The following is a 14,771-nucleotide window of genomic DNA, read 5'->3' as shown; positions in this document are numbered from 1 at the left end:
TATCCCAGAAGCCAGAACAGCAAGAGGAATCGCTGCTTTCGCTGCACAGTGATCCCTCTTGTTGTTCTGGCTTCTGAGATTCAGAATATTTTTGTTGTTGTTGTTTTCCTCCTCCAAAAACTAGGTGCATCTTATGGTCTGGTGCGTCTTATAGGGCAAAAAATATGGTAGGTACAAAAAGCAAATTCCTAATTTGTCCTGGTGGGTGTCTCCACCCCAATTAATCATTGGTTTTTATTTAATGATTTGTAATGCTTATTCTGAGCAGACTAAAGGATTAGGGTAGCCGGATGCAAAAGAAATTGGGGTTTCCACACCATCAGTAGTTGTGAAAAAGGAGGAATAGCTGCTGCAGCTGCTGAAAATGTTGTGGTCTGCTTGGAAGAATCAACACACTAAAAGCTTCTTTGTCTGAATGGGTCAGACACTACCAAAATATTCAGAAAATAAAAACTCCACCTGAAGTATGTAAGAATTGTCTTTTTGAATCACAGGAGAACCAGCATGATGTAGAGTTAGTTGTCTCCAACTGAGTTCTACTCAGAGTAAACCATTGAAATTAATGGACCCAAGTTAGTAACGCCCATAGGTCTACTCTGGGTAGAACTAACTTTGGATGCAACCCTTTGTTTTGGACTGAGAGACTTGAGTCCAAATCGATACCCAGACATGAGTATCACTAGTCCAGCATGTTGATTCTGACAATGTATTGCATCTAAGCATCCAAAAAGGGCATCAAAGCTGGTAGTCCCTCCCGTGTTGGTTGCCCTCACCACCTTGGATGCACACCTGCACAAAGATCTTCTATTTATAGCTATCCTGCCTAATAAAATTAAGGAGAGCATTATCTACAGAGTTACAATAACATAGAGGGCACACTGAGTTTTGGACAACCAGGAGTCTCAAATAACCAAAGCTCAGATGACAGCCGTTGCACTACTAACTTAGTGGAAAAAGCTGTTTACCCATGTTTTATTTATATAAACCAAGTAACAAACTCTCAGTAAGATTTATTATTTATAATGCAATGGTATACACAGACAACTCTCAGTTTCATTAAAGAATATCATGGCATTTGGGGTCTTTCTAGAAGCATTTTCTCCTGAAGGCTAAGAAATTTCAGTCAACTTGACACAAAACTAGATTTTTAGGAGTTATGCAGCTGTCCCATTGATGTTGAAACAATAAGATGTATTTGTAGGGCTTACAGACTGCATACAGGTGAGGCTATGTACACATTTAATTGCTGCATATCTGTTTACTTACTGCTCTGAGGTAGATGATCAAACATCTCATGGGAGATATTGTTTTTCAGAGTTATTGATGTTTGCCCTGCAAACATAACAAAATGCTATTACAGCACAGACTCTTATGCAGCGTATTTATAATGAACAGGATTCAGTTGGTTTAATCACCCCCAAAAAATGAATGCATGCTTCTCCTTGGCATTCAGTCTGCTAGACCAATTCTCGTTTAGTCTCACTTACCTTCAGTAAAACTGAGAATTAACAGACTCAGTATTTTATTTGCTTTGGACGATCGCTGCCAGCTAAATCAAATAAGAAACAGGGCTCCATAATAATAATGCTCAATGTGACTTTCATTTCAGGGCAGAGCTAGTGTAGCTAAGAGCTATGAACCACAGAGTATCTAGTGCTTTCCACAGTAAGGCATTTTTGAATTGTCTAGGCCAGGCATAGGCCAACTCGGCCCTCCAGATGTTTGGGGACTACAATTCCCATCATCCCTGACCACTGGTCCTGTTAGCTAGGGATGATGGGGGTTGTAGTCCCAAAACATCTGGAGGGCCGAGTTTGGGGATGCCTGGCCTAGGCACTGTTCTCCTGCAATTTGCTGAAAGTGAAATTAACTGGGTGTTTCCACAAGGTGCCGAATAATGGTGATATATTCTCCAGAAACTTCCCAGAAACCAAACCCTTCAAAGGAAAGAACAGGGAACACTGGAAGGCAAGAGGTTGTCTGTCTGGGTTCTCTGTTATTATTGAGTGCAGGAATTACGTACACTCTGAAGAAGTGTGAGAAACCAACCCCTTCATATCTGACCTAGCTATTCATTTGCTTGGTGCCCTTTGATCAGGAATCTGTGGCCCTAAATGTTGTTGTAGTTCAGTTCCTATCAGCCAAAGCCAGTGTGACCAATATTTAGGGAGAATGGGCAATGCTATCCACCAGCTACTGAAGCAGGAGCAAATTTTGGTAACCTCTTGTAATATGGCACCCGGTGCAAGGCCAAAATTTGGCGCCCCCAGATGAATCTTCTCAATTGTGGATCTTCTCAATTTTGTGCCCCCTCGGCTCAGCTCCCTGTGCGTGGGAACTGCCAAAACCACCCTAGATCTGGTGCTGTCCGTAGGCCTCCCAGGTATCAAATACCCGCCTTAGGGCTCAGTTCCTTACCCAAAACATGGGAATAAAATAGGCCAACCTTAAAGGGTTGATTTTAAAGATGACTGAAATCATGCCTTGCAAGTACCGTATTTTTCGCTCTATAAGACACACCAGACCACAAGACGCACCTAGTTTTTGGAGGAGGAAAACAAGAAAACAAGTATTCTGAATCTCAGAAGCCAGAACAGCAAGAGGGATCGCTGCGCAGTGAAAGCAGCAATCCCTCTTGCTGTTCTGGCTTCTGCGATAGCTGCACAGCCTGCATTCGCTCCATAAGACGCACACACATTTCCCCTTACTTTTTAGGAGGGAAAAAGTGAGTCTTATAGAGCAAAAAATACGGTACTTTATGGTTTTAAAGCATTTCACATGTACAACCTATTTCAAATGCTAAGGATCATTCATAGGAATAGGCAAAATTCCCAGCCTAGGTGGGTTCAAGCTGTCCCAGGTATTTAGCACAGGACATCCAGTTCTGGTAGGTGGATGGGGGAGAAGAATTATCTCATGCCATGAGGAATTAGGAAAACAACCTAATTAATCCATCATTGCCTCAGGTTTGCCTTTTAACTGCAGGAGGTAGTTAAGTACTAAAGTAATCTCACCTACAAGAGGGCAAAAAAGAAACTCAGGAAATGCCTCTTTGGGGAAGAAGAATGTAGAAGAAATGTATTTATCCTCTCACAGGCAAAGTCGCTAGGCTGGATTCTCACCTGCCTGATTCCTGGCTTGGTTTGTGCTGACACAGATGTCAGGAAAATAACTTTGGGATGTGTGCCCACAAACAAGCAGCTGGGAGAAAAAGCAAACAAGATGTTATGCACAGGTGATGGGTACAAAAAAAGGTTACATAAGGAACTCCTCCCTGACCCCACGAGACACCAGCAGAGAAGAGGGACTGTGCAAGACTTCTGTCTAGAACAAAGCACAAACTTGTGTGCATATAGTAAACCCCTAAAGAAACAGGAAACGGCATTAAACAATGACAGGTAATAGCAAACACTGAAGATTTTGCCGCCTCTTTATACAATTAGCAGCTCAGCATAATCTTTACTAATATATATAGTATTAATAGTAACAAGTTCAGGAATGGGGAGCTTGTGGGGAACTCATTTTATGTCAGGTGGACAGAAAATGAGGAATGGTCAGTTTCGAGAGTAATAATAATAATAATAATAATAATAATAATAATAATACATGCATTAAACCCCAAAGAAGGGCAGTACTCATTCAAGGGCCTCTCACCAATTAGGTACTGAAGATAAATTTCATGATTTGCATAAGCCAAGGAGAAAGAGTTGACAAGACTTATGGGGAACATGATAGCGATTAGCAGAATCTGTATTTTGTCTTCAATCCCACAAGCTACCTGCTATGCGGTTGATTTCCCACCTCGGCCAATCACTTCCAAGTATACTTCTTTAGTTTGCCACCATAGAAATGATCCCTCTCTTCTTCCACCAAAGGTCAAATTTTTCTTGCTAAATAATGAAATGCCTCGATTTACATTTGCCTGCCTGCCTTTGATCCAGGTGATGTGGCTGCTGTTCCACTCGCCTCCAGGTCCAGGGACTGTTGCTGGTTGTCGCTGCACCTCCTTAATAAACAATTTAAAATCCCTAACATATGGGGATTTGTTTATTTATTTATTTAATGAATTTATATACCCGCCCCCCATATACCCGAAGGTCTCAGGGTGGTTCACAGAACAAAAATGCTCTGTGAGGAATAAGAAAAGCACTCCCACAGATGTGCAAAAAGCATGGATTAATCCTTAACTAGTGAAGAGTTAAAAGTGGCAACTCTCATTTCCATTGGGGGGGGAGGAACGCAAGAGAAAACTGAAGGGATTACATGATGTTTACTTCAGCACACACGAGTCCACATTAACCTCTTTTCCAAATTTAGGCACACCCCGGGGAAAATAAATTCTGCAGAAGTACATTTCTAAAGGGCATCCTCTTTGATGCACAACGTTATCCCAAAAAAAGAGGGAGTCACGCAGCAGCCTTCTCAGGTCTCTCTCGGCCTCAGGCACATAAACTGAGGACATGTGGGTTGTTGCTGCTTGAGTCCATTTCAATGCGGAACATTAGGATTCATTTCACCAGAGTGCGCAGGCCCCGCCACCGACTTTCTATAATAAATCTGTTTTATTATCTACAGAGAAGGGGGCCCTTCTTAGAAAAGAAAAATAACTGATATTGCCAGTGCCCCCAAATAACTCTTGAGGGCTGTATTTGCTCATGAGCTTGGGGAAGAGGGAGGACAGAGAAAAGGTCAGAAGAATGTTAATTTGCAGTGCACATTATATAACAAAGAGCAATTTGTCTTATTATACAGAAAATCATACTGCATTGAAAAATATTGCCGGCATCATTCTGACATGGCAAACAAATCCAGAAATTTGGAGCATCGTGCAACTTTTTTAACATATCAATTTTGGGAGTGGGGGAGGGAAGCAATCACAAAGTGGCACAAATTCTCCATTATTATGTTATTGCTCATCAGTCATATTGATATATGACTAGATAGCCAAGGGCAGAGGACTCAGATTTGCATTCAGGCTGTTTTACCATTAAGGCCAAACTAGAAGTGTCATGAGAATTGCTTGAATGCAATAAACGTGCAATTTTTAAAAAATGTAAAAAGGATGAGAGGAAGTCTGATCATAGAGAATGGAGATGAGGGCTTTAACTCTCTCAGTCCCTGACCCCACACCCCACAAATAATCCTGACTTTAAAAAATAGTTTATCCACTGCTTTCCAGTATACCTGAAGGAGTGTCTCCACCCCCATCGTTCTGCCCGGACACTGAGGTCCAGCGCCGAGGGCCTTCTGGAGGTTCCCTCGCTGCGGGAAGTGAGGTTACAGGGAACCAGGCAGAGGGCCTTCTCGGTAGTGGCACCTGCCCTGTGGAACGCCCTCCCACCAGATGTCAAAGAGAACAACAACTACCAGACTTTTAGAAGTCTTCTGAAGGCAGCCCTGTTTAGGGAAGCTTTTCATGTTTAATAGGTTATTGTATTTTAATATTCTGTTGGAAGCCGCCCAGAGTGGCTGGGGAAACCCAGCCAGATGGGTGGAGTAATAATAATAATAATAATAATAATAATAATAATAATAATAATAATAATAAATTATTTTCAATAAAAATATGTGCCAGAACTCACTATGAAGCTGTTACAATAAGTCACTGGGCGACTCGGAGCAGTCCTGAACAGATGCTGGTTTGACACATGGACATCTTAGGTAAAGGTAAAGGGACCCCTGACCATTAGGTCCAGTCGTGGACGACTCTGGGGTTGTGACGCTCATCTCGCTTTACTGGCCAAGGGAGCCAGCATTTGTCCACAGACAGCATCTGGGTCATGTTGGCCACTATGCCAACTATTAGCATGACTAGGCCACTTCTGGCGAACCAGAGCAGCACACGGAAACGCCGTTTACCTTCCCGCCAGAATGGTACCTATTTATCTACATGCACTTTGAGGTGCTTTCGAACTGCTAGGTTGGCAGGAGCAGGGACTGAGCAACGGGAGCTCACCCCGTCGCAGGGATCCGAACCGCCGACCTTCTGATCGGCAAGCCCTAGGCTCTGTGGTTTAACCCACAGCATACAAGTTATGTTGACACAAAACCACACACACACACTACATAAGTAGAAGAACAGAAGCATAACCACCCCACCCACCATTCCCCCTCCCCCTTTTTTCCTTCCTAATTGTTTAAACCAATTCATGAACCAAGAACTTGTACATTGACCACTAACAATGAAACATATGTTATAGATATTTTCCAGGATTTATTGTGCCATTTTTGTGATATACAAATGACATGTGGGGGGGTGGGGGAACCAACCATTTTTGCTAATTTCATTTACTATTTCTTAAAGAAAAAAATGGCTAAATGTTCTTTTTAAAGTCAATGAGGGGGGGCTCATTGGGTTTTTCAAGAACTCGGCTCAGAGCAAGCCAGCAAACTACTGCACAGTACTTAAATTCACCTTACATTCGATAGGTACCAATGGACACAGATCTTCGTTTAGACTGGTGGAGAGAAAGTGCAGGATGTTCTGAGAAGAACTCCACAAAACCAAAGCACCCAGTTTTATGAGGCGTTTCCCCTTCCTTAAAAAAACAACAAAACCAAATCACCACCGCTACAAAATCAGTGTTTTGAGTGCTGTTGCCAAAAAAATTGCAGAAGGAAAGTTTATCTGCACAGACTTAGGAAACCCATTTCTAATCCCTTTCTGTTTATTAGGAATAGCCCCCCCTTCCCCCATGCCATGGAGAATTCGTCATTAGGCCAGGAGCCTGGGGACTCTTCCTTTGCTACCATGGCAACTTATCTGCATCATCTACAATGCCCTGTGGATAGTCTTCCTCAAGTCCTAGTTTCAGCGAAAAACAGGGAGTCAAGATAACTCTAGTCATCTGTCTTTCCCATTAATACAAGTCGCATTCGGAGGGAGGGGAGGCTGAAGAGGATCAAAATCGACAACAAATTTGTCAAGAAGCATTATGTTTAGGGGGGAAAGAAGCCTTTTAGCTAAGGCTCTGCAGGATTCCCTATATGCACAAGTACAACACAACTATAGATTTTTCTTCCTTTGAAAAAGGCTCATGAAAGGGTCTCCCTCCGCAAAGCTCTCAAACGAAACGGTGCCGGCCAGCTTGTTCAAACATCTCTGGCCGTTCAAAGTCACACAGAGAAATGGGCCCGTTTCTTAGCTACAGAACTGAAATGGTAGCTCCACAGGAAGGCCGTCAGAGATCATGAAGCACTTTCTTCCCTGCTGGTTTAAGAAGTCCAAATTTGGGTTTCTGTAGACATGTGGCGGTATTTGCAACCATTTTGTCTCACTCACTTCCCCCATTTTATTCAAGACCCATGAATTGGAGGGAGAGAGAGAGGCCTGTTTTGTCCACTGGCTTAAATGGAGGCAGAGTACAGTGGTACCTCGGGTTACATACGCTTCAGGTTACATATGCTTCAGGTTACAGACTCCGCTAACCCAGAAATAGTACCTCAGGTTAAGAACTTTGCTTCAGGATGGGAACAGAAATCGTGCAGCAGTGGCACGGCGGCAGCGGGAGGCCCCATTAGCTAAAGTGGTGCTTCAGGTTAAGAACAGTTTCAGGTTAAGAACGGACCTCCGGAACGAATTAAGTACTCTTAACCCGAGGTACCACTGTAGTTAAAAGTAGATGGCAGACGTTTTCTTCTCAGGTCATCCTATTAAGAATGTCACCTGACCTTAAAATGACATTTGTCACAGCTGATGGCCCACAGCAGGCCATCTGCAAACCGGCAGTCCAGTCCAAGAGCAATCAATCCCTTTTCCACTGGGTGGAGAGAAGAAGAGAGGGAGCCAGGGGTGTCTCCACACACTCTTGGCTTTGGCCATGCCCACAGTCACCATGAGGCCCATGGCAGATCACTCCTAAATGTATGTGGCCCTCGATTTTAAGAAAACGTTGCCCAGCCTTGAGCTAAGAGAGGCAGCTGCTTGAGGCTGTGCTTGCAGACCCTCCAAGTGTCCCTATTTTCCAGGGGAAAGTTCTGGATTTAAAGAAACCGTCCCAGTTTCTGATCTGACCCCAGAATGTCCAGCTTTCTCTAGGATGTTCCTATTTTCATTGGAGAAATGTTGGAAGGTATGTGACCCTTGAGTCAAGGAGATAAGTAACTATACAACCTTTAGAAGAGATCTGAAAGCAGCCCTGTAGTGGGAAGCTTATAAAAAAATAATAATTAAATGTTCTATTACGCTTTTATATGTGTTGGAAGCTGCCCAGAGGGGCTGGGGCAACCCAGTCAGATGGCCGTGGTATAAATAATCAAATTATTATTTTATTATGGTGGAATAGGTTATTCCTATTTTCATCGGCAAAATGTTGGGGGGTAGGCAGCTGGACTGTGGCCTTGAGGTTTCCTGCCCTTGCTTTAAAAAGACCTAGATATACAATAGTTAGCAGGTAGCAAGGTGCACGTGGGGGGGACTACCCTGAGCCCCCTAACCTTGCCTGCTGCCCTCAGTCCTAGCAGCAAGAGTCAAGAGCCAGTCATGTCAGCTTCTGTATGCTCAGTGGGAGACAGGCGCAAGAGAGATGCCACCTTGTCCTCTGCCTCTCAGTCGACCTGACCAATGGACCTTATTTGACCATCAAGAGCCACCATTTCCCACTAAGAATTCAAGGGGTCATGACTGTCGAGATTGCCGGTAAAGCCTGAGGTTTTCCCTGTGGTAGTTCTTTGAACCACAGGACTGCTTTGACCAAAGCTATTGGATCAAATGAAACAAATGTTGTTGTTTAGTGGTTTAGTCGTGTCCGACTCTTCATGACCTCATGGACCAGAGCACGCCAAGCACTCCTGTCTTCCACTGCCTCCCGCAGTTTGGTCAGATTCATGTTAGTAGCTTCGAGAACACTGTCCAACCATCTCGTCCTCTGTCATCCCCTTCTCCTTGTGCCCTCCATCTTTCCCAACATCAGGGTCTTTTCCAGGGAGTCTTCTCTTCTCATGAGGTGGCCAAAGTATTGGAGCCTCAGCTTCAGGATCTGTCCTTCCAGTGAGCACTCAGGGCTGATTTCCTTAAGAATGGAAAGGTTTGACCCAAATACAGAGAGTTTATCGCACTTCAGGTGGATCACTTGCACAGGATATCATGGCCCATGGCCATCTTTCTTTCTTCAGGTAGGATTCAAATGTGTAATTAACAGCATATTGAACAGCAAATGTGGGAATTTTCCCAGCATAGAGATGAAGCACCAAGATGTGCGATCCTACGCACATTTAACACTGACCTGCTTCTGAGTGCAGACCCCTATTTCATTTCGTATGATAATATGGTTTATGCTCTACACAGCAAAGCCGCTCAGTAAACTTCAGTTAAATGAGTCTTTTTCTCATTGTGCAGTTGGGTTTTTAAAATTCATCCTTTTGTGCTCCTAATTTGTCATAAGTGCACACACCCCCTTGCAGGAGCAGCAACAAAAGACCAGAATGATGACATAATAGATTCTGAACTCCCTCCTCCATCCTCTAGCGAGAGAGATTTGTTTTCTTCCTTAAGAATAAGCTGGCTGGTTAAAAATGAGAGACGAGAGATGATATTGAGCTCTCCTCCACAACCACCCACACACATAGTTGGTTTTAATCACAGATGAATGGGCTTGCTGCAATGCTGCATGTTTGTGTAAGAAGAAATGGCTTCCTAGTAGCTGTAATAAAATAAGCCCTCATACCTTGTAAGGTGGGATAGGCTGCAAGGCAATGTTTGTAACTCATTGACTGCCACCATGACACCGGAGTACTAAATCTGGACACTTGGAATGCCCAATCTGTAGAGGTTTTTTATATTTTATTTTAAAGGGAGGAGCCAGAAAAAAAAATGCACTCCAGTGTTAGTGTTAAGACAGGGCAGTGAGCTGTTGGTGAGATCACTGAAATAAAAACTTATTAATCAACTCTAGGTTTCTGATTTAAAATGCTTCATTAACTGATTCAGGAGAAATCGGCAGCTGTGCAGAAACAAAAGCAAACCATATTCGCTAACTAGCGCTTACACTTGATGTAGATCCTAAAACGATTTTCAAAAACCTATGTATGAAAGCATCGTATCCTGTTGTGCACAAATGGCACTGTTCTCCTTCTAGAAGGGAAAACACTCAAAGAGCTTCATTAACGTGTGAATCCAAAATTCCAGATCCCCCCAAACTGATGTCAAACTTTACTGCTAGTTTCATGCCATTTTGTGCTGCCCCCCCACAACTGAGTAATTGACAGAGAAAATTGGGGTCACAAGTTAATGCCAAAAAAATCCAGCCTTGTCCAATGGACTCTAAACAGGTGCCAAAGTTTTGAGCTCATTTTGTGCTGCAAACCCGACGCTTTGTGCCACCCCAAAATCCAATCTTGTCTGATTGATTGCAAACTGCTGCCAAAGTGTTGTGCTAGTTTGGTGCCGTTTTGTTAATGAAGTCCAAGCAAAGCTTCTCCAGCCAAAAAGACAAAGACATGCCCATTCAAGGGTTTCCACTTTCATGCATACACACTGGTCATGATACTTAACACGTTGAGAGCATGCACACATAATATGTGCAGAAATTAGCATACTGTGCAAAGGCAAAATTCACATTATTGCTCCACCCACTTTTGCTTCTGACCGCACCCACCACCGGCATGCGGCCCCCAGCAGGTTGCTTAGAAAAGAATGTGGCCCCCAGTTCCTCCCTCCAGTCCTGGGGTACCATGCCACCCAACCCTGGTTTGTGGTTTGGTTTTGGGCTTAGAGTTTCTGTTGGTCTGGAGGAGAAAGACCATAAGCCTGGGTTTGGATGGCATGCCAAGCCAAATCATGGCTTCACTCTGAGCAACAACACAATAAAAGGAGAACTGGGTGCCACCCTCTCCTCTCTAGGAACCCACACATTTGCATTTAGTCATGGTTTGGCTTGCATTACACGTAAACCATCTCATTGCTGAGCTGCTGATGAGGTTCATCTGATGCTTCTGCTAAATGTGGAAGGGGCTGCAGTAGCAAGTGCTGCTTCACACAGCCACACACCCCAGCCAAACAGCTTTGCCAGTCATGCCATAGTGACCTCTAAATGGACTAACTCACTTGGCTGCTGTTGCTTGTTTTATGTGATCTGCACTGGTTTCTGATTAGTTTCCACATTTGAAGCACTTAAGTATTTTACTCTTTTTTAAAAAGTAATATTTATTGCTTTTTGCACAATTTAAACATTGCAAAACCAAAAGAACAAAAACAGAAAAATAAAAGCCAAAACAATACAATAAAAGAAAAAAAAGAAAAAGCACTACATAACACTAAACACATAACCAAACAAAGCAATTTAAAACACTCAAACACTTTCAATGTCTTTCATTCACTTGTTTCACCGACCTCCTCACACCTCCCTTTTTGTATTCTACTTCTGACAAATGTTTCAGCAATTCCTTTCCATCTCCCTCTGTTATCTGTCAAATAATTATCTTAACACATTCTAACCTTATTTTACTTTTAAAATTCCATTAATCTATTTATACTTAAATCCTTATAACATTTCTACTGAAGCCATATAACTTCATTCCAACATTTTAACATTCATTAATTTTGCAGTATTTCTGTAAATAATCTTTAAATTTTCTCCAGTCTTCTTCCACCAACTCCTCTCCCTGGTCTCGGATTCTGCCAGTCATTTCTGCCAGTTCCATGTAGTCCATCAACTTCATCTGCCATTACTCATTTAAAAACCTTTATAATAAACCACCTTTCAAAATGATACTCTGCGCAAAGGCAGCTTTCAAATAAAAATTCTAAAACATTTCATTTCTACCCCTCTCCCCCCCCCACAAAAAAACCACACTCCTGTGTATCATAATACAAAGAGAAAGAATAGAATTATTTGCAGATGAAGTGATTGTTGTAGATCCCATTCCTTTGGGTGACATTCCTGTAGTACATTTTAAAAGAGTGTTGCTTGAAAAAATTATTTGAAACTGGCATTATTGCATACACATCCTCAACCCCAGTGGCCCCCAAACTATGTTTTGGGTTCCTTAGATGGAAGGTGATTGTTGACAAGAGCTGCTCAGTGCGAAGAGTACTAACAGCAGACAAAATTCCCTCAAAGGAAGCTTGCACTGACCTCTACTGATCTCTTGGAATAATTAAACTGGGGAGAATATTTTTCCCCTTGTAATTGATGTCAGAGATGGGCAGACTTCAAGCTCACTTTTTTTACTAGGACCCCTGATATCCACCAACCTGAGCCAAGCCAAACATACCATTAGAATCAAATAGTTCTGAGATCAGGAAACAGTTTTTTTAAAAAATCAGAATTCAATTGAACTTACCATATTTTTTGCTCTACAAGACTCACTTTTTCCCTCCTAAAAAGTAAGGGGAAATGTGTGTGTGTCTTATGGAGCGAATGCAAGCTGCGCAGCTATCCCAGAAGCCAAAACAGCAAGAGGGATTGCTGCTTTCACTGCGCAGCGATCCCTCTTGCTGTTCTGGCTTCTGATATTCAGAATATTTTTTTTCTTGTTTTCCTCCTCCAAAAACTAGGTGCGTCTTGTGGTCTGGTGCGTCTTATAGAGCGAAAAATACGGGTAAGTATTTCTACACCAGCACCTGTTCTTTATGCCCCCCACCCTTGGCACACTTTCTTCATTTCAGCAGAATAACTGGGAAGGGGGCAAAAAGCAATGCTGTTGTTTCCAAGTTGGGAGTCAGAAATCCTCATGACAGACTTCAAGCCACCCACGCCTCTCTAAAACTGATTTTACAACCTCTGTAGAAAAAAGGCACGAGTCAGTTATAAACACCAATATTTGTTTTGTTTTCTAAAATAGTACAATGCTGTATTTTATTTTCTTGAATTGCAAAAGTATAAAAAACCCCTTTAAAATGCATATAAACCATAATGAAACTCTAGAGAAAGATTATCTTTTTTGACACTTGTAGGAGAACAGTTGATGTCAAAGTAAGTTTGCAAGAAAAATGAGCACTCTTGTTATTCCTTGCAGTTTCCAGGAGACACGAGGAAAGGAGAAACAAGGCTGAGCTTCACAAATCCGCAGCTGCTTCTCGCTTGCATAAGGTATTTTTGAACATTCTGCAAAAGTTAAAATTCTATGAAACTAAAAACAAAAACAAAAAACCTCTCCTGTTGTTGAGGATGTTCCTAGCCCAGCTTGTAGGCACATATTTAAAAATGGAAAACAAAGAAGATGAGAACGGAAGGGGAAGGAATATTCTCTCTCCCTCCACTCCCAACTGCTTATGCATTGGCTTTGAAAGGTAGAATGACACATGTAACAATGGCAGGAGTCTTCAAAAGCTGGACTTTTGCCAAGCAACTGCAAAGTAGCAGAGGGAAGGTGCAATTTTAAAGGGGGCAGCAGGAAACGTTTCCCCCTTAATGCAACCAATATCCATCTAGGACACTGGTGGTGGTAGGGGAGTGTTACAGGGGAAAGTAGGAGACGAGCCAAAAAACCTAAGCATCTACCCCTCCTACCACTTCTGAGTTGAACTGTGTCCTCTCCCAACCACTCTATGTACCAGCAGGGACATGGGACTCCCTGCCAAATATGTTGCACCAGATTCCTGTTGTGGAATTGACTCTATTCTACTTAAAGCTTCTTTGAAGTACTTAAAAAACCCCCAACCCTAAATTACTAAAACCTTCTATCCAAGTTACCATGAGGGGGGAACCTCTGTTGACAGGTTTCACCTTCCAATTTAATTGGTGTTTTCACATTTCAATACTCAAGTTATAAAATGTAAACAAAATACAACTCAAATCAAGGGAGGAATAAACCTCAGCTTAAAAAAAAATTAATTATTTTCTTCTTCTCTTCATCATCTTTCTTGAGGGCTTCTTGGGGTGCAGCTCTTCAAAAGTGTCCTCTTCGCATTTCACTTCACTGTCCAAGTCTTTGTCATGGTCAAACTCTAAAAGAGGAAAGAGGAAGAATTGTTCAATTTTAAAGACAAAACAATGTGCCAAGGAATACTTACTCAGCTGCATCCTAGCAGGGGAAAAGTTTTGTGGAGTCCCACAGTCTTGTTGTTCACTTTGTCATTGGCAAGTACGCCAGGATGGCTTAAATTTCTATTGTATCTAAAACCTTTTTCAACATATGTAAGCCTTAAGCCATCAAAAGGAGGTAAAACTTGCACTCGTTAGATGTCACTTATGAAATATCCCCTTGTACATGCAAGTTTAAACTTGTGGAAAAATGCTGCTAGAACTTTATGGGTCCCCCCCCCCCTTCTTCACTTATGAAGCTGCTGGATCTCATCTTGTTTCTTCTCTGGTCGCTTAGCCCTCATTCCATGAGTTGCTCTGTGACAATGCATGAAAGATATACTTTCCAATTACTGTATCACCTAACTGAGAAGAGCCAGCTGAATTTTTGTCGTGCAGCTAATAAAAGGTCCATGAACCTCTGTCCGAAAATAAAAGTGAGGATCCTAATCTCCTTTCTCAGCAAGTTCATCTTGACCCTGATTCAGAAAACACACAATTTGGGGTAGGGTGGCGGAAGGGTTGTGTGTGAAAATAATCCAACTTCAATAGGACACCTTGAAGTTGATGCTTCTGTTTAAATGCCTTACTGCAGTGGTTTTCAACTAGTGTGCTGTGGCACCCTGGGGTGCCTTGAATAATGGTCAGGGGTGCCATGGGCAACACTGGCCTCTGTCCCTCTTTCCTTCCCTCCCTCTTGATGCCCTCTTGATGCCCTCTTGCCTCCCAAAGGCTTGTATAGCTGTTTGTATAGCTATATACAAAGTTTGTATAGCTGGCTACAAGCTCTGTAAGTGAATGGTGCCT

At 42.5% G+C, this 14,771-nt stretch overlaps 1 protein-coding gene across 1 annotated transcript in view; it reads right to left on the bottom strand.

The window, feature by feature from the left end:
- Positions 1 to 12,746: 12,746 nt before the first annotated feature.
- TRANK1 (tetratricopeptide repeat and ankyrin repeat containing 1) overlaps positions 12,747 to 14,771 on the bottom strand; it is a 50,415-nt gene continuing 48,390 nt past the window's right edge. The window contains exon 24 of the mRNA XM_083404623.1: positions 12,747 to 13,888. Within this exon, the coding sequence (XP_083260749.1) occupies positions 13,776 to 13,888 (113 nt within the window). The 3' untranslated portion in view covers positions 12,747 to 13,775. The remainder of the gene's footprint in view (positions 13,889 to 14,771) is intronic.

Source organism: Podarcis tiliguerta, assembly GCF_965153285.1.
Source record: "Podarcis tiliguerta genome assembly, chromosome: 12".
In the NCBI taxonomy this organism is placed as follows: Eukaryota; Metazoa; Chordata; class Lepidosauria; order Squamata; family Lacertidae; genus Podarcis; species Podarcis tiliguerta.
This window is presented reverse-complemented; position numbering and strand designations above follow the sequence as displayed.